Here is a 12121-nt window from a genome sequence, read left to right as displayed (position 1 = left end):
TTTAGAAAAACTCAGTTTTTCATTTCGATTTTTTTAGATTCTACAAAATCGGTAAACGGCCGTAGAGACATTTTATTATAATTTTTTTCATCGGAGGTCGCATGCAACCAGAAAAGCCGTTTACCAAAACATGACGCCATTTTTCATAATATATTAAAATTCATGTTTATTAATTTTCAAAACTAGATGACATAACACATGGCCATCCCGTCAGCCCAATATATTAGAAGCGCGTGGGTCGGCAGTGGCACAAGCGGCCGGTATGGAAATATCAGCCGCGTGCGTTCTGATGAGTGCGCTGCCAATGAGTGTGCCCCAATAGCGTTTTCCATACTAGTGTGAACGAGGTTGAAAGCCGTCGGCTTGAGCCACCACCGCCGAGAAGCGAGGAACGCCAATAAAGGAGAGGGTTGTCGGCTAGCACTAGCATCACCATGACCACATGAGATCGTCATTCTACCACCACAACCGGATGCATTGGACGATGGAGGTCCAGCGCGCCGTCGCCTGGCCAGTCACAGCACCACCATGGTTCTAGGAGGTTGTAGCTGCCAAGCGCCGCCACGCCCCTACTACCAAGGACTCGGCCAAACGGGCCCACCCAGGCCCGGAGTGCCCACGAGTGAGCTCGGCGCCGCCGTCCAAAGTAGCAAGGCCACCACCCCAGATCGGGGGTCGAGCCCCTCACCTCCATCCCCGTCGAGCAGCCAGCCACCGGGATCCCTCCACTCCAGGTGCCCGGATCCAAACGAGGAAGTGTGCCTCCACCTCTGTGTGTGGGGGGGGGGGGGAGGGGGGGGGACGCCCAACTGCCGCCGTCCCTAACCGGGATTTGTCGGGGGATCCCTAGGGTTTCAGACGGTCGGGGAGGGTCGCGAGGTTATAATGGCTAGCACTGAATTGTATGAAGTGCACAACAATAACGGGCACTGTAGTTGCCAAATGTTGAGTGTGAATACATATTTACTGCACGTCTTAAAGTGGGACGCTTATGAAAAAAAAAATTAATTTCGAGTGCTCACATACTTTCACTGGACATTCGTCCACCATTAATCAACAGGCATATTTGGCAAATCACCGAACCGCACCCACACGAAGTAGCAGTAAGAACAAACTTTTTCATCGAACATGCAGATCATACGTACAAATAAACGCAATCCATCATCAAGAAAATAAGAATTAAGAATAATTAACATGAAAGAGGATCGAACGGACTGGCTGCATACGATATGCAGATCACATGTAGCTAGCACCTCAAGTAGCAAACAAACAAGCAAACAAGCAAATGTGCAAACAGTTAAGCGAGTAGAATAGTTTCCTCCCCGAGAAGCAACGTCTCAAGACATGCATATCTTGCTCGGCAGCACCTGAGTCGATGGACCGAAAGACTGATCGTTTAGCACTTGAATCCGGTGGGCACACTCCTGCCGCAGTGGTTGAGGACGAGGCTGAGATCGATAGGGAGGTTAAGTTTGATGCCGAGGATGTTGGCCTTGAGTACCGTGCAAAGGCACACGGCGGCCTCGAGGTCGACGAGCCCTTCCAGCAGCGGGCAGCATGGCAACGTGGGGGGCACGCCGACCTTGGCCTTGATCAATCCCAGCACATTGGCGCACACACCAAGCTTCAGCGCGTCGCGCGGGCACCTGCCGAACGATGCTGGGGTTGGGGTGGGAGTCGAAGGCGTCGACGGGGTTGGTGTAGCAGGCGTCGGGCAGTTCCCCCCGCACGCGCTGGCCATGGAGAACACGACCAGGTTCACAGCGAGGAACAGCGCGATCGATGCCTTGCCTGCCATTGCTGCGATCGAGTGATCACTACACCACGCAGAAGCTCAGAGCAAAATGATCGATTGGCTCTGGAGCTGTAGAGTGCTAGGTGCTGGTGATGCTATAAGATGGTGCTTGGGTTTGGTATTTATAGGTGAAAGAGTGGTGCAATGCTGATGAATTATTAGCGTGTTATCTTGCCCGTGAACTTTGCATGTGAGGGCGATTAGGAGTTCCAATCTGGATCGGTATACACAGAATGCACGATACGTTGCTTCAATAATTTGTAATGACACTAGTGACCAAGTTCCTGCATCGCAGCATTAGTGGATGCCTGTTGAGTAGTTTGTTCCTGCTTGCTGATTGATGTTATTCTAGATTATTGCAACCTGGATGTATTGCATCTACCAGTTCACGGACGGGCCGAACTGCCGGAATACAGCTAGCTAGCTCGAGCCAGAGGAATCATAAAATACAAGGAGCAACTTGTTTGAATCGTTCCAAGCAATACAACCATATTCGAACATGAATAGAACCAAGCTGTTTCTTCGGATGGTTAGTCAAGAATCATGGTAGCTCAGAGCTGTATCCTCTTGTCCATCACTCTGTAAGGAAATCAGGTCCCATGTAACTTGTTCTGCGTACGAGGTATATATGGTGACTTCGGAAATGTTCAAGCTTTATGATTCAATCTCATTGTTGGATGCGGCTTGTTAAGTTTTGACCTCCACGAGTCACGGCCATGCATGGATGCTCATGCGCGCCAATGCATTCTAAAAAATAGGATTACAACTTCAGTGTGGTGCTGACGTTTGTCAGTTTACCAGCTATTTATATAAGAAAATCTAAGAAGAAACTTAATATTACTCGAAAATTGCTAACATATGAGTCCAAAAATCACCCAAAAATTCCAGCTTCCAAGCATTCCACTAAAATGCTGCACCAGGCCAAAATATACCCCCACGGCGGTTTGATCATATTTTGACTTACTGATTTTGCAGAAAAGAAAACATCTTGCCCAATGTGACTAGTTTACAAAATAAGAAAAATAATTACTTCACCAAATCGAGCTACGTGACCCCATGCATCTCACTTGTATGCTCACTCCCGACCGTTAGTTGTTAATATTTTAGATTTTCTTGCAGTTTTCAAATTTGTGTCGAACTTTGACTAAAAAACTCGAACTTCATTCTATTAACATTACTGCCAGAACAGTAAGAGCAACATTCATGATTCACATTATTTCAGATGATTTTGGAGAGTACGAAATTTTGGTCAACATTTGATAAAAAAGAATGAAAACAATTGCTTTAAACTTCTGCTAATGTTTAGCTCTATTTTAAACAATTATGAGGAAAGTATTTATGATTTGAGGTAATTTTATCAGATTCTTTAATATTTTCAACTTCGTATCAAATTTGGAAATGTTGTGTTATTTCGTATTGAACTTTTTGTTGACATTGTGATGAATTTAATCTAAAATTTGGCGTAGTTTTGTGCTTCTAAAAAAAAGGCTATATCAGCACCACAAAACTATTGTTAACACCACCTCATATAGACTCTTCTATAGTCTATGTTTACTAACGGACCACACCATAATTGTTTACCAGTGATGGGCTATAAAATAGCTTGTCACTAGCGATTCGCCGTGGACCAGCTAAAATAGTCCCAAGACATTTCTAGTGAGATGTCAGGATATGTATGTCACACACTCCTAGCACTATCTTGGTTTCTCATTCAGGGAAATTCCACGTGTAAGAATGGCCCGAGACATTTCTAGGGATACAAATGGACTGTTGAGGTTGTATTTGTTCACTTCAATTGTGGAATGGGTTTCTAAATCTTTGTACTAATTTTTCGATGAGGTTAGTGTTAGCGGCCTACTAGCAAATTCCCTTTGTTGGTGAGTGTTTATCCGTCGTTGCTAATAACCTCAGTTGAAGTAGTGTTAGGGCATAATTATTTTTTAGCAAAAAAAACCTTGGCGGTAGTCATAAAACTACACTTGGTCAAAACATTAATTGAAATTTTCAGAACCAAACATCTACAATGGTATGTGGATATAGTAGCAAGAAACACAGCATACACACATCATTGTGAATAGCCGTGCCGTGGAACTTAATATTTGCATCCCTCAAGAACTCTATGAGGAGCTCCGACACTCTATCGTCATAACATATTTGGAAAACGAGACACTCGTAGATCACAGAAAGTTGAACGACAGAGGTGTGTTGCCTCTTCTAGTCTGGAAGATTCTTCTACCTCACTTTTCCGGCGCGTCACTGAACTCGCAATCCATGCCATCACACTTGAACTGTGCGTCTTTGAGGAATTCCACCATGACGTATCGGATCTACTTCTCCGCCTTTGTTGTACCGAGGGTGCACGCCACCTTGAAGTGTATTCCTTCTTGTTCGAAGTAGTAGAGCCTAGAGTTGGCAACCGCCATTGGAATTGAAGGGAGGGAATTGTGGGATTGGTGTTCTTGTTGAGAATTGTTGTACGAGAGGGCTAATGTGCAGTAATGTTTGAGCTACAATGAAGATTTTTTTATTGTAATTAATTTGAACATGATCAAGTGTGAAGCCGTACATATTTCGCAATTGATTGCCATTGTATTTTCGAATCTGATTGAAATCAAGCAGTGAATTTATGACCAATTTTGATTGGTGTGTTTGCGATTCCCCAATATCTTTTAGGAACATAAATTATATCTCTCGAGAAACTATAGTCCACTTTCCTGGAACCTGACCTGGTGATTCTGACGCAAGAAACATTTTCTTAAAGGCGGACACAATATTAGTGATGAGTAGTGTTTGTGTTACTGAGCAACTCTGACAAAAGTTTTTAAGGGACATTAGTAGGTAACTGTGAGAAATATATGCACGTCGGTGAAAACAAGTCAACTCGTCACGTGACAAAAAATTCTAACATGTGGAAACAAAATCCATCAAAGAGAGTGAATTATACCGACGAGCCTCATGTCTGACGGCCGATACAGGTGCCGCGATCGTCATCTCGACATGTCCGGGTTGTACTCCGGGTAATATATTACACCTTCAAGGTGTTCCAGAAGGTATGCACGTCTTGTCTTAGATAACCATGGGGCCTCCGGTTTCTGCGAAAGAGAGTAATTTAACCCTGCAGGGGTGTTCAAATATGCCCACATGCACGATCAATCCAACCTGGCGAGGGTAAGATATCATGACACGCATACTCCTTCACCACAACAATGTCCAGGAAGCCACCTAACTAAGTTAACCCATATCAGAGTCCGGCCAACTCTCCGAGACGGACTCAGCTATTGCGACTGCATGCTAGGTGGACAGTGCCCAGCAGGATGGCCACTTCGCAGTGGCACCGCAACCTACGAGCGTGCAAGAGACAGCGGTGATACAAGGCATCATAGCATCTGACCACAAAGAAACAGAGCTTGCACGCCCGGGGGAAACCAAAAAATTAAAACTTATTGTGGGCATTGGACAAAGCTGTAGATTCTAACAGTAGTCGAGGGGAGACCCGGTAAGCATACCCACGTGTGGTTAAAGTGCTTAGTCTCGGAACAGATAACAAGAACTCGGGGTCCTAGGTTATTTAAGAGACACAAGTGAGTCGTCATAAAACAATCAGCTGACCCACCGATGCCTCCGCTAAGCAACTATTAATATATATATATCCATAAACCATGTGTCATGATCCCCCAACAGATAACCCAAAGATATCGATAATGGTAACGAGATATAAACAGCACTGGCATGCACTACGACTCGCAAGCCAGACCCGATAACCAAACAATAGTAGTAGGAGGGTGGTAGAGCCAATATGGACTGCTTGAGGTAATAGGTGGATAGGACGCGTGACAAGATGGTAACTCGAGGCTAGCATAAGAGAGAAGGAAAAATAAAATAGGTAGGAGACTTCTGCATCTGGACTGCTTGCCTGTTAAAGATTGCCGAAAAACAGCCAGAAGACTTGTCGTATCTCACGGCACCACTTCGTGATCCTATCCGGGAAGAAGCAAATGCTACAATAGATAATGGATGCATAACTTACTACTACGACAAAAGAATCAGCATGATCATGATATGATATGCATGGCATGGCAATGATGATGCGGTGCAACTTATCAAGGAGTAATCGGAGTCGGGACCCCGAACAAACAATTATATGGTTCAAGTTGTTTTATTACCGGTAATATTAAATGTTGATTATCATGGCAAGACATGGTAAGGGTGCGCTACTCAAAGTTAAATGGAACCGGGACGGAGGCGTCGTATTGGTTCATAGGAGCAAATGCTCCCATTATACAAAATAATAAAAAAATCAAAATGTCAAAAAAATATGACATAATTTTTTTGGTGTACATCGCGAAATTCTATGTTAGTGCACAAGTTTTCATGGAGAAAAAACATTTTTTGTGGCGTGTACAAAAAAGACAAAAATATGTCTTGTACGTAGTCGTGTTATAGCATCAAAAAAAAATTTATAGGAGCAACATAATTTTTTAGTTTTTTTTTAAAACATGTGTACAACCATAAAATGTGTAGATGTACATGGAAAATTTTATTTTAGAAATTTTTGACACTTCAAAATGTAGATTCACACACCAGGAGCAAATTCTCCTATGAGCCAAAGTGAATTTTCCAACCGGGACAACATTTATAGAACATCCCACATATTCCATATGTTATTTATTACGTGATAATGCAAACTATGAAGAAATTATATGAAGCATAATGTATCAGAAAGCATAGATGACATATTCATGTTCACTACATTTTTCTGATTGAAAAACATATAAAATACTTTTCGTTTCGAGTTACGGTTTGAGAGATATGATTTTAGCAAGATATAAACATTTTCTGCCATTTCCAGAAAAAAACAGAGATAAGGGAAAAGGTTTTATACCAGAGGGGAGCTACCCATAGTGGCTGATGCGCGGAACCAAGCGCTGACTAGGTGCTGACGAGGCAAGGAAGCTGAGGTGGCGTTGGTAGAGTCTGACAGCGGGACCCATCTGTAAGGTCGAAAAATAATTAAAATAGGTGGGAATTTTGCTGTCCCTGGGAATTGAACACAAGATCTGATGGAGTCAAGAAACAGGAATGAACCACTGGGCACTGGGCTACGGATCAGATCATGGTAAAATGGTAAAGGGAAGGCCCGTGGTAACTAGAGCCAGAGAGGCGGAGCTCGAGGACTGCAGCGGCCATGGCGGACGGAGATCTAGTCGAAGACGGATACTGCGATTACGGTCGAGACGTGACGAGGGGGAGGATGTCGTAGGTCCGCCTCGCTGCAGGGAACCAGGACATGGTGGCGCTGGTACCGGGGCATCACCAGAGAGTCGCCGACGACGAGGTTCTCCGGCGGAGGAGCAGGGTTAGCGCGGGCAGAACAATTGAGAACGTAACGGAAGGGGAAAAGGGGTCTCGGAGATGCGCAAGATCACCTGGAAGCTATGTAGGTGCTCAGGACGGACGGGGAAGAACCGGAGCCGCCGGAATGTTCGCTGGAGTGCAGTGGCCGTGGCGGAGAAACGACGACCTTGGCGTCGATTGGAGCGTCCCCAAATTGATTCCTTGCACCGGGACTAAGAGGAAGACACACCGGTTCTTCGAGTGGCCTCATCTCGGCGAGGGAGCACCCATTGCGATGGCACGGTCTCCGGGAGGCAATGAGTACGTACGGTGGCTTCCTTCTCTGCTTTGTTCATAAGGGTGAAGAAAAAGGAAAGGGGAAAATGGGACATGGCGGGGCGAGGGAGGGAGAGGCGGTCTAGGGTTCCAGAGGCACCGAGTCGGCTTTAAGGGAGAGGAGAGGGAGCATGTGGGAGGAGGAAGGTGCGGCACGGTGGGGAGGACCATGGGGTCAGGTTGCTTTCGTGCTTGTTTATGGAGATGACGACAACAAAGAGTTATTGGGCCAAAGGGAGAGGGAAAGGGCCTCCATGGTGGGCTGCGGGCTGAGAGAGAGGAAGAGGGAAATGACTGGGCCGCTGGGGGGTGTGGGTCGAGGGTAGTTTTAGGCTTTTTCCTGTTTTCCTTTTCTGTTTTTATTTAAACCATTGAATCGAAATTAATTCTGTTTTGAATTTTGGATATAGGAATGAGAGTGAGGTTAAAAAGTAGTTTTCAAAATACTAATTTATTTGTAATCGAATAAAGCACAGTTTTAATCCAAAATTAATTGTTGAAAAGGCCTAATTATAAAATACGGAACAGGAGAGAGGGGTTAGAGTTTATTATAAAAATCATAGGGGAGGTGGAAACAAAAATAGATTTTATTAAAAATGATTTTTTTGGTAGACAAACAAATCTAATAGGGGTTTATTCGGGGCCGTTACAAAGGTCGCGGCCCTTCAGGCGCTGGAGCAACGACCATAAACAGAGCAAACCCATACACTAATGGACGACTTGCATGAGAAAACATTGTTTTTTTGCTACTTTCGACAACTTTATTGGATAATAATCAGATCGTTTACAAGCACAGGAAAAATAAAATTAGGAGGATTATCGAACCAAGCCTCTGTGGAACCCCTTTGAACAACTCGGCGAGCCAGCTCATGCGCCGCTCCATTCGCTTCTCGCGGACAATGCTTCAAAGTTACCTTGCCCAAAGTCATAAATAACTCTCGACAATTGTCGATGATAACTGCTCCCGTACCTCTGTAATCAAAAGGATTTTTCACAGCATCAACAACCTCCATTGAGTCAGATTCAACCATGATAGAGCTTCCTCCTATAGCTTCAGCTAGTTGTAGCCTTGAAGTAATGCCTTAGCTTCCATAGTTGAAGCATCAATCGCATGCTCCACGTAATCACAGGTAGCTGCAATAAAGTTTCCCCCGGAGTCACGAATAATTGCTCCTATAGCTCATGTTCCAGAATCCACCAAGTAAGAAGCATCAACATTCAATTTTAGAACTCCAGGCGGTGGTTTACACCACCCATGTCTCTTCACACTATTGCTTTGCCCTTTCACCTTTGCATTATTTGCCACAATGCCTTTGATACTCAGAGCTGCTCTTCTTGGTATTGGTGTAGATTCATTGTTCTTAATTTTTCTCCTCATCCACCATATATACTAGCAGGAAACTAAGACAGTTTCAGTGAAAAGTTGTTCTTCATCAGGAAAGTCAGAACATTGTTTATCGTTAAAAACTTTGTCATTCCTAGATAGCCAAAGCGGACATAGAACGGCGCTCCCACTCTGATAAGACCCTCAAACCTATAATCAACCCCATTTAGCCAATGGCCGGAGATATTTCCAATGTTTCATGGAGGATATAATGTAGAACCTATCTGAATGATTATTGTCTCCTCTTCGTGACAGAAAACATACTTCTTATCCATGCCGGTTATGATTTGCAAGTTTATAGTTAGTAAGAATAACACCACGCCGAAGGTACCTTGAAAAACCTTAGTATTCAATGATATATTCATATTTCGAATGGATTTATTTGTAATTATCGGCTGAATGAGTTTAATTAAAGCTTTATACATTGAATCTACTGACAATACACCATTCTTGGTTACTCTCCAGCAGAATTCATCAGATCCATGTACCAACTGGACTGAGGCTAAGCGTTTTAGCATCTCATTCCAAGAATCCAATCGAGGGCCAATAAGATCCCGCCTGAACGTCGTAGACGACGAAGATGTTTCCATCACCTTTTGCAAGGTATCACCTTTATGACGTACAATATTGTACATAGCCAGATATTTTTCGAAAAGTGGTTTCTCCCAACCATTTATCCTCCTAGAACCTATCTCTTGACCCATATCTAATAGAGAAAGAACCATATGGGAAGAAAGTGCTTCTCAATTACCATAATGCGAGCCCAAAATTGTGAATCTCCCGGTTTCCAAATGACCTGGAAAATCACTTTTGAGCAAACATACTTTCTTTGTAGCAAGTTCTACCAGGCCGTCCTAAGTTAATAGCCTCACCAACAATTTTCCTTGCAAGGCTTTGTTCTTAAACCCAGATCGTGGACACCAAGTCTACCCTGATTTTTTGAGTCAGACATGACACTCCATTTAGTCAAATGGTACTTGTTCTTCTCACTATCTACTTTTCAAAAGAATCTAGATCGGAAATAATTCAATCTTTGCAAAAATCCTTTAGGCAACTGGAAAAAAGAAATCATATACAGTACCATATTTGTAAGTACCGAATTTATGAGGACTAATCTTTCACCCTGAGATATTAAATTTCTTTTCCAACTGCTAAGTCGATTCTATAGTCTTTCCTCGATGAGTGTTCATTCAGCAAGCTTGAGCCTCCAATAATGAATTGGAATGCGCAGATAACTTGGGAAAACTGACCACCCAACAACTGAAAAGTTTGGCATATAGGTTGGCCTCGTCTTGGGCCTCGCCAAAACAGAACAGTTCGCTCTGATGAAAATTAATCTTAAGACCTGATAAATGCTCAAATACTTATAGGATTAATTTCAGGTATGTAGCTTTGTCTAGATAATGATCCATAAAAATAATTGTGTCATCGGAATACTGATGGATAGATAATCCTCCATCAATTAAATGAAGGATCACTCCTTCAATCTGAACATCAACTTTAGCACGCTCAATTAAAATAGCCAGCATATCCGTCACAATGTTAAATAATATTGGAGATAGGGGATCTCCTTTCCTCAACCTTCTTTTATATGAAAGTATCTACCAACATCATCATTTACCTTAATGGCAACACTTACACCAAAAACGAAGTTATTAATTAGGGCGTACCACTCATCATAAAAAACTTTCATTCTAAGAGTTTGTTGAAGAAAAGACCATTTAACTTTATCATAGGCTTTCTCAAAGTCGATTTTGAGGATCACCACATTCAACTTGTTATGATGCAACTCATGAATTGTTTCCAACTCCATCTAGGATATATCGACCTGGCATGAAAGCAGTCTGAGTATGACACACCACGCGAACAACCACTGAATTTAATAAAATAGTAGCAACTTTGGTGAAATTTTTTGAAGCGAATATTTAGAAGACATATTAGTCTATATTGTTCAATCCGATCCACATCATTAACTTTTGGCAGTAAGATAATGTCCCCAAAGTTGATATGGAACAGTTCATGTTGCCCAGTATGAAGCTCGGCAAACAACTCCAATAAATTACCTTTTATTATGTCCTATAAGGTCTGATAGAACTCCGGAAAACCATCTGGACCTGGCGCCATATTATGTTCCATCTGAAAATCAGTCTTCCTTACCTCCTGTTCCGAAAAAAGGGCGGTAAGAATCGTATTTTCTTTTAGAGACACTTGTGGGATATCATCAGTTCTGGATCCATCCAAGGACACATCTGATTCCCTCGGGGCATCAAACAAGCATAAGAAGTAATGTATGACTTTAGCTGCTCATTATCTTCGATCGCGTCCTCTTCCTTTTTTCGATAAAGGGAATATATTAATATCGCGTCCTCTTCCTGAACAAGAGAATGAATGAATTTGTTTCTTTGTCTATCATTGGCGACACCATGGATATAAGATCTGATTCATGGTATGAAGATCCATATTTTGAGTCTGGGGATGACTACTCATATGATAGATGGAGTGACGGAGACAGAGAAAAGGTTATGGTGATAAGAAAGATCAAATGGCCCAGATGTGGCAAAAAAAAACATAGAAAACCAAACTATGTGTGTGGAGGTTGGGGGTACTATTGCATGTAGTACCTTCAAGATAAATGGCCACATCACTAAAAGTTGCAGAAATAATCTTACTGCTTCAGAATAACAACACAACAGTAACTTCCACCGAGTGGACTTAGGATGAGTCTAGTTTCTCCAGATTATCGAGTCGTCCAAGTTTACATTAGTTAATTTTGCATGTTTTGTTTCCTCTTCAAAATCAGCGACAACAACGGTGAAGAATGGAAAAGAAAATGAAAGATTGGCTTCTTCCTCAAACATAAGGAGGTACATAAAAAAGGGACCGCGGAAATTGTATAATCTAGATGAAATTGCATCAAGAGACAATGTTTTGAAGTAATTGTAACTAAAAACTGGAAGTATGGTTTTTAACTTCTACCTCAACTCTAGGGGTAAGTAGTACCAAAAAAACTTGTAAATGAGTAAGTTATTTGGAAATACTTTTGTACACCCACGCATGGGTGTGGGTGTTTCCGTCACCGTTCATTTATTCCTCAAGATTCGTGCCCACCATAATATATGAAAAGATTCCTTTCTCTCTCCTCTTTTTATCCGAATCTTAAAGCACAATGGACGGTGACGGAAACACCCACACCCATGGCATTATTCTATTGGAGCAAAATATTACTAACGATGCACACATGGCATTATTTTACTTGAGCCGTTTGTTGGGCT

At 42.7% G+C, this 12121-nt stretch overlaps 1 protein-coding gene across 1 annotated transcript; it reads right to left on the bottom strand.

Moving 5' to 3' along the window:
- Positions 1 to 1102: 1102 nt before the first annotated feature.
- Positions 1103 to 1896, bottom strand: LOC127336014 (14 kDa proline-rich protein DC2.15). The gene has a single exon (XM_051362759.2). It carries the CDS (start codon positions 1796 to 1798, stop codon positions 1397 to 1399), a length of 402 nt encoding a protein of 133 aa, XP_051218719.1. The 5' UTR covers positions 1799 to 1896; the 3' UTR covers positions 1103 to 1396.
- Positions 1897 to 12121: the final 10225 nt, after the last annotated feature.

This window comes from Lolium perenne, chromosome 2 (genome assembly GCF_019359855.2).
Source record: "Lolium perenne isolate Kyuss_39 chromosome 2, Kyuss_2.0, whole genome shotgun sequence".
NCBI classification, from domain to species: domain Eukaryota; kingdom Viridiplantae; phylum Streptophyta; class Magnoliopsida; order Poales; family Poaceae; genus Lolium; species Lolium perenne.
This window is presented reverse-complemented; position numbering and strand designations above follow the sequence as displayed.